This window comes from Talpa occidentalis, unplaced genomic scaffold, assembly GCF_014898055.3.
Source record: "Talpa occidentalis isolate TD23 unplaced genomic scaffold, MPIMG_talOcc4v2.1 talOcc4.9, whole genome shotgun sequence".
In the NCBI taxonomy this organism is placed as follows: Eukaryota; Metazoa; Chordata; class Mammalia; order Eulipotyphla; family Talpidae; genus Talpa; species Talpa occidentalis.
The window spans coordinates 28454027-28466443 of NW_023605305.1; the positions used below are offsets into that span (position 1 = coordinate 28454027).

Sequence of the window (12417 nt, forward strand, 5' to 3'; positions counted from 1 at the left end):
CTGTCCATTTTCTGATTGGGTTATTTTACTATTTGTTGATGTAGGGCCTCTTTGTAGATCTTGAATATCAGCCCCTTGTTGGATGTATGGTGTACAACTATTCTTTCACATTTGTTAGGATGTCTTTTTTGTTTTAGTGATAGTTTCTTTTGCTGTGTAGAAGCTTCCCAGCTTGATAATAGTCTCAATTGTCACTCTTGTTTTTCTTACCTTTGGAGAGTAATCCTCAAAAATATCCCTGAAGTCCGTGTTTTGCCTATGCTTTCTTCTATGAATTTTATGGTTTTGGGTCTCACATCCAAGTCTTTTACTCATTTTGAGTTGATTTATGTGTAGGGTGTAAGATAGTGATCTAGTTTCAGTCTTTGATTTGTAGTTGTCCAGTTTTCCCAATGCCATTTAAAAAATATTTATTATTAACTGAGGTAATATTAGGGTATCGCCAGTCAGGTATTACTACCGTAGTGTACACACCACCAACTCACCCATCTTCCACCATCATAGACCATTGTGCTTTCTTCCCTCTTTATTCTTTCTCGTCCCCCAATTCTACTCCGCCTTGGTATTTCAGTTCTGTAGTAAGCTGTCAAGAATTAGTTTTCAGCTTGTCTATCTGACTATTAATTTAGTTACTATATAGTCCACATTTTATTGACACCATCTGGCATTTCTTTCTCTTCCTGACTTACTTCTCTTAGCATTATCCTTTCAAGTTCCATCTATGTTGCTGCAAATGGCATGACTTTATCTTCTTTGATTGCTTAATAGTATTCCTCTGTGTGTGTGTGTGTATATCAATCACATCTTGTTCACTCATCTGTTCTAGGGCACTAAGGTTGTTTCCATAGTTTACTATAGTAAATGTTACAATAAACATGGATGTGCAAGATTCATTTCAAATTAGCATTTTTGAATTTTTTTGGTAGATGCCTAGGAGTGTTATTATTGGGTTGGAGGTTGAATGGCAGAACCCTGTTTAATGTTTTGAGACACCTCCATACTGCTTTTCATAAGGACTAGACCAGTTTGCAGTCCTACCAGCAGTGTAGGAGGGTTCTCTTTTATTTTTATTTATTTATTTTTTAAAGATTTATTCATGCATACAAGAACCGGGGTACAGGCCAGATGCGCAAGAGGGTGAGAGGATTCACCAGAGGCAGAGTGGGGAACAGAACAGTCAGATTGACTGAAATACACTGCTGAGGGGAGCAGCAGGCAAGACAGGGAGAGGTCTGCCACTCCATGTGGGATTCTCGCTGGCCGGGAACCCGTACTGCAGAGGCTGTGGACAGCTTCACATCGTTGTGCTCAAATGCCTGCACCACCAGGGGAGGCCCAGGAGGGTTCCCTTTTTTTTTTTTTTTTTAAGATTTATTTATTTATTTATTTCTACAAGCACTGGGTACAGTCAGAAGCGCGGGAGGGTGAGAGAATTCACCAGAGCCAGAGCGGGGAGCAGAGCAGGCAGAAGGACCGAAGTACACTGCTGAGGGGAGCAGCGGGCGGCAGGAGAGGTCTGCGCGCCATGTGGGACCCTCCTCTGGTGGCCAGGGAGCAGCCGGGGATCGAACTGGCACCGCAGAGGCTGTGGGCAGCTTCGCAACCCAGCGCTCAACCTCTGCGCCACCGGGGAGGCCCCAGGAGGGTTCCCTTTTAATCACATTTTGCCCACACTTGTTTCTGGTCTTTTTGATATGGGCTATTCTCAGGTGTGAGATGGTATCTCATTTTGGTCTTGATTTGCATTTCTCTAATAATAAGTGATTGTAAACATTTTTTTTTCCATGTGCCTGCTGATAGTTTTAATGTCTTCTTTGGAGACATTAGTCTGTTTAGTTCTTTTGCCCATATTTTGATTTGGGTTACTTGTTTTGTCTTTGTAGAGTTTTATGAGTTCTTTGTAGGTCTTGAAATCGGTCCTTTGTCAGATGTATGCCCTACACCATAATTTTTTTTTTTATAGAGGCATGTTTTATTTATTTATTTATTTGTTTGTTTGTTTTTGTTTATACATGCACTGGGTACAGTCAGAAGCATGGGAGGGTGAGAGAATTCACCAGAGCCAGAGCGGGGAGCAGAGCAGGCAGAAGGACCGAAGTACACTGCTGAGGGGAGCAGCGGGCGGCAGGAGAGGTCCACGCGCCATGTGGGACCCTCCTCCGGTGGCCGGGAAGCAGCCAGGGATCGAACCGGCGCCGCAGAGGCCGCGGGCAGCTTCGCAACCCAGCCCTCAACCGCTGCGCCACCGGGGAGGCCCCCCCTACACCATAATTTAAAAAAATTTATTTATATATATTTTACATCGTTCATTTTTAAACAATGTTTGCTTTTTTTTCCTCCCTCAAGAGTAGTCCCCATAGAATTTCCTCCACCAGTTCATCCATGTCCATCACCATAGTCCCCTGTGCTCCTCCCTCCTTCCCTCCAATCACTCTCCTTACCCCTCCTCTGCAGGATGTCTCTGGTTTATAATTGTCTGTTTTTTTTTTTTTAAAGATTTATTTATCTATGCATATAAGAGCTGGGGTAAAGGCCAGAGATGCGGGGGAGGGGGGACGGTGAGAGGATTCACCAGAGACAGAGTGGGGAACAGAACAGGGAGATTGACCCAAGTACATTGCTGAGGGGAGCAGCGGGCACAGGAGAGGTCTGCTGTGCCATGTGGGTTGCTCCCTTGCCGGCCGGGGATTGAACTTGTGTTGCAGAGGCTGCAGACTGCTTCATAGTGCTGTGCTTAACCCCTTGCGCCACCAGAGAGTTGCTTAACCCCTTGATCCACCACCCATTGTCTGTTTTTTTTTTGTGTGTGTGTGTGTGTGTGTGTTTTGTATTGTTATTATTTTTTCCCCCAATGTCTTATTTGGTTCCTCTATATTCCTCCTATAAGTGAAACCATCTGATAGTTTTCTTTTTCCTTCTGACTTATTTCACTGAACATAATTCCTTCTAGTTCCATCCATGTTGCTGTGAATGGCATTAGTTTCTTTTTTGATTGCTGAATAGCATTCCATTGCCTATACCATATATTGAAGAGGCTTTCCTTGCTCTGGTACACATTCTTGACTCCTTTGTCTTAAATTAACTGTTTGTAAAGGTGTGGGCAAAAATTTATTTTGGGGCTCTCTATTCTATTGGTCTTTGTGTCTGTTTTTGTTTCAGTATCATACTGCCATTCTTCCTCATTTTTGTCAGAATTGCTTTGACTATTTGGGGTCTTTTGTGATTGCATATGAATTCCAATTTTGTTTATTCTATTTCTATAAAGAATGCCATTGAAATTTTGATGGGGATTGCATTGAATCTGTATATTACTTTGAGTAGGATGGCCATTTTGTGAATGTTAATTCTTCCAGACCAATCGGAGGCACTATCTTTCCATTTCTTTTAATGCTATGTTATAGTTTCCTTTCTATAGGCCCTTCACAACTTCCTTGTTATGTTTATTCCTAGGTATTTAATTCTTTTTGATGTGATTGTAAATGGATTTTTTCTTAATTTCTTCCTCTTCTAGCTCATTATTGCATAAAAGAAGGCAACTGACTTTTATGTATTGATTTTGTATCCTGTTATACTACAGAACTGATTTATTGTTTTAAGTTAAATCTTTAGGGTTTTCTATGCATATATCATGTCATCTATAAATAATAATAGCTTTACTTCTTTCTCACTTCGAAATCCTTTTTTTTTAAAAAAGGAGATTTATTTATTTATGCATACAAGAATTGGGGTGTAAGCCAGAGGTGCTGAAGGGAGCAGCAGGAGAGGCAGGAGAGGTGTGCTGCGCCATGTGGATTAGCTCCATGGCCAGCCAGGGATCGAACTTGTGCTTCAGTGACTAGTGATAGCTTGACAGCACTTCTTTAACCCCTGTGCCACCAGGGAGGCCCTGTATTTTCAGATTTGCTAGTAATTGTCTTATATGTTTTGATGATGCTTTGTTTGGTCTGTATATATTGATTAGTATTATATCTTACTGATGTATTCCCTGAATCACTATAGTGTCCATTCCTTTCTCTTGTTATGTGTTTTAGCTGGAAATCTATTTTATCAGATGAGTATGCCTATCTCTGCTTTCCTTTGGGTCCTATTTCTTGTAGGATTGTTTTCCAACCCTTTACTCTGAGCTTATGTTTATTTTTGGACTTCAGATACATTTTGTGGAGACAGCGGATTGTCAGATTCTTTTTTAATCTTGCCAGACACTCTGTCTTAATTGATGGTTTCAGTCTGTTTACATTTAGAGTGATTTTTGAGATGTAAAGGTTTGCTATTGTCATTTTGTCCTTAATTTTGTGGTTCTGTTGCTTTGTTCAAGTCCTTTGTGAATGTTCTTCTCTTTGTTTTGATATGATAGTTTTTTCCAACATTTCTTGGAGGAAGAGGTCTAGAGTTTGCAAACTCCTTTGGCTTCTGTTTAGTCTTTTATTTCTATTTTTCCCTCACATCTAAAAGGAGAAGCACCTAGCAGGATAGAGTAATACTGACTGGCAGTTTTTAACTTTTTAAATATTTTGACCACGTTCTGTTTTCTCCTTGCTGGTAGTGTTTCCTTGGAGAAGCAGATGTAAGCCTGATTGGGGTTCCTTTGTAGGTTGTTAGCTTCTCTCCCCTAGCTAGCTTTTTTTTTTTTTTTTAAAGATTTATTTATTTATTTCTATAAGCACTGGGTACAGTCAGAAGCACAGGTTGGGAGGGTGAGAGAATTCACCAGAGCCAGAAGCAGAGCAGGCAGAGTGACAAAGCACACTGCTGAGGGGAGCAGAGGGCGGCAGGAGAGGTCTGCGCACCACGTGGGACCCTCGCCCAGCGGGCTGGGATAGAACCGGTGCTGCAGAACTTCACAGCCCAGCGCTCAACCATTGCGCCACCAGGGAGGCCCACCCCTAGCTAGCTTTAATAGTCTTTTTTTGTCTTGAGTTCTCTGAAGAATTTCACTACTGTGTGTCTTGGTGTAGGTTTCATTCTGTTTATGTAACCTGATCTTTAGCTTCATGGACTTGCATGTTTAATTCCTTCTCCTGGTTTGAGAAATTTTCCTCTATTACTTCTTTAAATATTTCTCTGTTCCCTTTTTATCTTTCTTCCCTTTCTGGGATACCTATTATTCCTGTATTGCCTTTCCTCATGGAATTGGAAAATTCTTGAGGTGTTTATTCACACTGTTTCTTTGTGTTTTTTTTCCTTCTTCCACCTGAATTCTTTGTGCATTCTCATCTTCAAGATCACTGGTTTGCTCTTTCATTTAATCTATTTTACTTCCATAGCTTTCTGTAGAATTTTTATCTTTTTGCATCCTGCATCTCCATTACATTGTTATTTAAAACTTAATTTCAGTCTTCCTTTTGTTAATTTTATTTCTCAGGACATTTGTTTTTCTGAATTTTCCTTTGTATGTTTGATAAGCTTTTGTGTGTTTTCTTCCATTTCTTTGCCATGGAAATTTTTTTTTTTTTAAATAGAGGCATGTTTTTATTTATTTATTTGTTTGTTTGTTTGTTTTGTTTATACATGCACTGGGTACAGTCAGAAGCGCGGGAGGGTGAGAGAATTCACCAGAGCCAGAGCTGGGAGCAGAGCAGGCAGAAGGACCGAAGTACACTGCTGAGGGGAGCAGCGGGCAGCAGGAGAGGTCCGCGCGCCATGTGGGACCCTCCTCTGGTAGCCGGGGAGCAGCCGGGGATCGAACCGGCGCCGCAGAGGCCGCGGGCAGCTTGGCAACCCAGCGCTCAACCGCTGCGCCACTGGGGAGGCCCTGCCATGGAAAATTTGAATTCTGTACCTGATAGGAAGAAAAGCTCTTCCACTTCTTTGTGGTTTGGTTCTGGAGATAGGTTCTGTCTATGGTATAATACTCTCCTGCAGACTCGGTTGACATTTGTTGTATTTTTTGGTCTCTTGATTATTTTCTTTCTAAATATTAAGGGTGCAGAGCTTCCATTTTTCCAGTAGATGGTGCTCTTTATCAGGTAGAATCTATGTCAGGTAGAACTCATCTGTAGCTGTGTCTTCAGTGTGTTTGGGGAGGATAATGGAGTTTATTCTTGGTCAGGGTGCTGAACAGGGTTTCACTGTATCCACTGTACCTCCCTCTCCTGGGAGAAAATGGATGGTGGCAGTGGAGTGTTCAGCCTTTCTGAGCTATGCCTTCCGTACTGGGGCCCCTGTCTCCCTGGCTCACTGTCGCACTCATGCTTGTATCTTCTATGGCTAGAACTAGAGAAATAGGCATTGCCTTCCCCTGCAGAGGCAGCTATGAACTGAGGTTTCCTCCTTGCCAGTCCTTTTTTGATGGATTGCCAGCATTAGTGGCCATATCCTGCTTGCTTCTGTGTTTCTTCTTCATCTTCATCTTTGTCTCCGTCTCCATCTCTGTCTCCTCCTTCCTCTTTCTCCTCCTCTTCCTCCTCCTCCTTTTTGTCTTCCTCTTCTGATTTATTTATGCATGCAAGAGCTGGGGTGCAGCTGAGAGGTGCGGGGGGAGGGGTGAGAGGATTCATCAGAGACAGAGTGGGGAGCAGAACAGGCAGATCTACTGAAATACACTGCTGAGGGGAACAGCAGATTGTGACAGGAGAGGTCTGCTGTGCCATGTGAGTCAGCCCCCTGGTGAGGGATCAAACAGTTTCATCGTGCTGTGACTTAACCCCTTGAGCCACCAGGGAAGCCCCTTCTATGGTTTCTTTTTATTATTTTTTTAAAGATTTATTTATTTATTTATTTATTTATTTATTTATTTATTTATTTATTTATTTATTAAAGCATTGGGTACAGTCAGAAGCGCGGGAGGGTGAGAGAATTCACCAGAGCCAGAGCGGGGAGCAGAGCAGGCAGAAGGACCGAAGTACACTGCTGAGGGGAGCAGCGGGCGGCAGGAGAGGTCTGCGCGCCAGGTGGGACCCTCCTCTGGTGGCCCGGGAGCAGCCGGGGATCGAACTGGTGCTGCAGAGGCTGCAGGCAGCTTTGCAACCCAGCGCTCAACCGCTGTGCCACCAGGGAGGCCCTATGGTTTCTTTTTAATGCATAGATGCTGTTTCATTCTTGATGACCCAAAGACTGACTGCTCCTTTGTTGCCTATTAGTTACTGTTTTTAGTTCCCTTTCCTCCCTGCTCACAGCTGTTAAAGCTGCCTGGACATATCTACTGCTTTCATGATATAGTGCCTAAATATCCTCCTGTATTCTTTTGTCTGCTTACCACCAGTTAAAAAACTGTTTTTCCCTTCTCTATTCCACTATTTTTATTTACGACCTTCACTCTTATTTTTATGTTTTGGTGATTGTAAATTTTTTTTTTTTTAAGATTTATTTTTATACAAGAACCGGGGTATAGGCTAGATGTGTGGGAGAGTGAGAAGATTCACCAGAGACAGAGCGGGGAACAGAACAGGCAGACTGAAGAAATACACTGCTGAGGGGAGCAGCGGGCGAGACAGGAGAGGTCTGCCACGCCATGTGGGACCCTCCCCGGCCGGCCAGGATTGAATCAGCGCTGCAGAGTGTGGAGCTCAACTGCCTGCGACCCAGGGAGACCCTGATTGTAAATTTTATTCAGGGTAGCCACTACCAACCAATTTAGCACTTCCTGTGTGGATTGCGAACCCACCAATTAATAGTATATGACCTGAAAGGATTAAAAAAATAATCTTTTCTCAGGGAGGTGGACACTTTTTCCATTTTTCCCCTGTGCTTTTTTTTTTTAATATTACCATGGTATCAGTTACTTGCATCTTGTTTTTCAAATGGCAGGTGGTGTAGATATTAGTTATTTCTTTTATGATTTTCATTTTGTCATTGTACTGTGAAGACCAGTTTGACATACTACTTATCTATGTTTATTATAACTTCCTTCACTGAAATATAAAAGATGTGCCTCTTTCTTTTCAAAAAATGCAAATTAGGGAGGTGTTTGCTTCAGAACATCTTTGGTTTGATGATGATATGTTGGACACTGCTTACTCAGAGAAGGAACCAGCCATTGGCAGAGACTAGACTAAAATAAGGGCAATGGAAAGTGTTTCATATTGTCTATTTTTTCCATAGTACTTTTGTACTTTTTCATTGAAAACATATATTTAGCTTCTGTTATAGACAGATAAAGCAAGTTTTATTTTAGCATTAGTTAATGTTAGAGGTATTTCTAACTTTGTATGACAGGTAAAGGAAGGTATATGATATCTAATGATATTTTTAAAACTAAATAAGCTTTTTTATTTGATATAGGAAAAGTTTGAATAAAAGCAGAAAAATAAACATAACTAAACGTGTACTTATTGTGAATAATATATCTTATCAAAATGTCTCATATTTTATGAACCTGCTCCCTCCCTTTTTTTTTTAAGATTTATTTATGTATACAAGAGTTGGGGTACAGGTCAGAGGTGTGGAAGGTGAGAGGATTCACTAGAGACAGAGTGGGGAACAGAACAGGCAGATTGAAGTACACTGCTGAGGGGAGTAGTGGGCGAGCCAGGAGAGGTCTGCTGCACCATGTGGGTTGCTCCGTGGCAGGCCAGGGATCAAACTCGTGCTGCACTGGTTGTGGATAGCTTCATAGGTTGTGTCTTAACCCCTTGTGCCACCAGGGAGGCCCCCTGATCCCCTTCTTGTGGAACTTTTTAACCAATATCCCATAGCCTTCATTACATACCCACACAGATTTTACCAAGAAATGTATTTCTGACTAGTTACTGAGCAAGAAATGTAAAATGCTGGCACTTTTTAATTGTACTGAATATTATAGTAATGTTAAATATAAAGTACTTATACTTTTGGAGAAGAAAATAAAGCCTTGTGTTTTACTTTTTTTTTCTCTTTGAAGGATGTGATAACTGGACTTAGTCCCCTGCTCTTCAGGAAGCTCAGCAATCCTGACATCTTTTCATCCACTGGAAAAGCTAAACTCCAACGACAGCTTAGTCAGGATGATTGTAAGTTACGGAGAGGAAGCCTGGCCAATTCTTTGTCAGGTAAGTATCTTAAATTTTCCTTTAAGAAGTAGAAATTTTATCAATATTTATGAGTGTATCAGTTGACTTGATATCTTGATAGTTTCTTTTCTAGTGGGAGTCTTGTATAGAACACTTATAGGTAGGACTGTCTGCTTTTCTAGTGCTTCCTCATAGAATCCCTGAATCCCAATATCTTGAACCTTCTAGATATTTCTTTTATGGCTGCTGTCATTGTTTATTCCCTTTTAATCTTAGTTTTTGCTTTCTGCTCACTTCTGTAAACTTTGCATTTTTGCCTCTTTTGATTTTCTCCCCCCACAACCATTTTCAGAACTCATTGCAAAACTTCTAATGCCTTCCCACTTCCTTCATGCAAAACTTTTAGAAGATTCATGCAGAAGAAATTTAAGAAAATCATTCAAATAGGAATTAGTTAAATGTTTTTAAAAAGATTTATTTATTTATACAAGAACTGTTGTACAGGCCAGATGTGCGGGAGGGTGAGAGGATCCACCAGAAACAGAGTGGGGAACAGAACAGGCAGACTGAAGAAATACACTGCTGATGGGAGCAGTGGGCGAGACAGGAGAGGTCTGCCGCTCCATGTGGGACCCTCCCCGGCCGGCCGGGATCGAACCAGCGCTGCAGAGGCTGCGGACAGCTTTCCAGTGCGGTGCTCAACCGCCTGCGCCACCAAGGGAGGCCCTCAAATTAAAATCTTAATGCTTTTTAAGTTATCGTACAGATAAATAAGTTGCATCACTTTTTGTTTGTTTAAGAGGGAACACTGTAGTAAAAACAAAACCAAAAACTTCTGTCCTCATACTTTATTAAAATGGTATTTCCGTGACAAATAAGATTTTGCCAAGAAGAGGGAGGGTTTTTAAATGAGTTTGGTCAGCAAGAAAAGTCAGGTGTATGGGCCTCCCCTGGTGACGCAGGCAGTTGAGCGCTGCGCTGTGAAGCTGTCCACAGCCTCTGCAGCACCGATTCGATCCTGGCCTGCCGGTGAGGGTCCCACACCATGCAGCAGACCTCTCCTGTTTCACCTGCTGCTCCCCTCAGCAGTATATTTCATCAGTCTGCCTGTTCTGTTCCCCACTCTCTCTCTGGTGAATCCTCTCATCCTCCCACGCATCTGGCCTGTACTCAGGATCTTGTGTAAATGAATAAATAAATCTTCAAAAAAAAAAAAAGTCAGGTGTAGAGCATAATGTTTTAAAAGTAGAGTGAGTGAATATGTGGAAAAGAGTGTAAGGAACTCTGAGGCCCAGAAGATAATCTGATTTAGGGAGGGCCTTTGTAGTTTGTTAAAAAGAAGTTTGGCTTAATTCTTTAAACATGAAGGATCCATCAGAGGTTTTTAAGGAAGGGACTAACATGACTATATTTATTTTGATTAGATTACTAGCAGTAGTGTAAAGGGATTGAAATGGGATTTGCACCTCAGAAAGTCATTGCAGTTGTAGAACTCAGTCTTTATAAGTAACTCTCTTGTATTCTTTTCAATAAGATTCCACCAGTGAGTCAACCCAGAGCCTGATATTAACAATGTAGATTTATTGTTTTCTGGAAACAAAAGCTCTAAAGGGAGATGCTGTCATTTCCACTCTTGTTACACTTTGAGTTCGTAAGGAACTAGGTAGAGTGGAAGGGACTGGAAAATTCCTGACCTGCTAGATTGGGTGTCAGAGTAGGGGAATTGACATGTGATAGATATTACAGAGAATTAAAATAGTTAACTCAGTTCAGTATTTCAGTTGTAACTCTCACCACGAAGGCAGTTGGAGCTTTTAAAGAGCTATCTATTCTAAAATGGATGTTGGGGAACTTCACATTTGTGAAGTTTTGAGTCAGTATACTTTTATCCATTTGCTATTAATGTGTTTATATTTTTTCATTTGTTTATTAATAAAAGTACAAGTGTTTTTTCCAAATCTTGTGTTTGAAGGTAAGCAGCTGCTCCCCTTATCCAGCAGCGTACATAGCAATGTGGGACAGGTGACTTGCCAGTCTTCAGGAGAAGCATCAAATTTGGTCCGAATGAGAAACCAGTCCCTTGGACAGTCTGCACCTTCTCTTACTGCTGGCTTGGTAAGTAAGATGTTATGTTGCTCTGTGAACAAATCTGTGATTGTCTTTTGTTATATCTATTGTTTTCCTTTTTTAAGAATTTGGATATTTTAATTTTTTTTTAAAGATTAATTATGCATACAAGAGCTGGGGTGCAGGCCAGGGTGCGGGGGGAGACAAGAGGATTCACCAGAGACAGTGGGGAGCACAACAGGTGGATCTGCTGAAATATAGTGCTGAGGGGAGCAGCAGGCAAGACAGGAGAGGTCTGCTGCGCCATGTGGGTTAGCATCCTGGCCAGGGATTGCAGATAGCTTCATAGTGCTGAGACTTAACCCCTTATGCCACAGGGAGGCCCTGGGTATTTTAATTTCTTAAAGTGAAGCATTGTAAAGAAGGGAATTTACTTGAATATATCCTGATTATGTGCATTCTGTCACTGGTTTTGATTATGTATTAAGTCTAGAAAAAAATTCTATATGATTGTAACTTTAATGAATACATTTTTTAGGAAACAGCTTTCTTTATAGAAATGATTTAAATCATTTGAGGTTGTTTCGCTTCTGTGTATAGCTCTATGGTACATATACTTAGCACATGAAGATAGGGAGTATGTTTGCCACATAGTGGATACTTAAATATGTGTTGGGTGAAAGAATAGGTCTTTTCTTTGTATAGGCTTTTTATGATAGAAAGAATCTAACAGTGGGCTTCCCCTGCTGGCGCAGCGGTTGAGCGCTGGGCTGAGAGGCTGCCGCAGCCTCTGCAGTGCCGGTTCGTTCCCCGGCCGCCGGCGAGGGTCCCACAAAAAAAAAAAAAAGAAAGAAAGAAAAAAAGACTCTAACAGTGATGTGATTAAGTTATGTAGTCTGGGATGGTTTTCTGCCTGTACCCTTTGACCCTGCTTCTTTTTTTTTTTTTTTTTTTTTTTTTTTTAATTAGAGGCATGTTTTTATTTATTTATTTATTATATTTGTTTGTTTTGTTTATACATGCACTGGGTACAGTCAGAAGCGCGGGAGGGTGAGAGAATTCACCAGAGCCAGAGCGGGGAGCAGAGCAGGCAGAAGGACCGAAGTACACTGCTCAGGAGAGGTCTGCGCGCCATGTGGACCCTCCTCCGGTGCCGGGGATCGAACCGGCGCCGCAGAGGCCGCGGGCAGCTTCGCAACCCAGCGCTCAACCGCTGCGCCACCGGGGAGGCCCGACCCTGCTTCTTTACTTAAGGCATTCATTGACTGTGCTTATATTCTTTCCTTTATTTAAAGGACAAGGCACACTAGAATTTGTATGGTCACAATAACAGAAACTTGTTTCCATTAAAATGTAATCTCATCTACTCTGATTATAGGTTTTTTGGTATATGTGGAGTAGAAAGCTTTGTTCATTTGTTCAT

General features: G+C 41.6%; 1 protein-coding gene across 2 annotated transcripts in view; it reads left to right on the top strand.

The window, feature by feature from the left end:
- The window catches only part of MAST2 (microtubule associated serine/threonine kinase 2), a 138134-nt gene that overhangs the window by 14240 nt on the left and 111477 nt on the right, over positions 1-12417 (top strand). The window contains exons 2-3 of one of the 2 annotated variants that reach the window (XM_037500978.2): positions 8819-8966; positions 10900-11042. In XM_037500978.2, the coding sequence (XP_037356875.1) occupies positions 8819-8966; positions 10900-11042 (291 nt within the window). Of the gene's footprint in view, positions 1-8818; positions 8967-10899; positions 11043-12417 lie in introns of those variants that run through there. The other variant, XM_037500979.2, reaches the window with a different exon arrangement.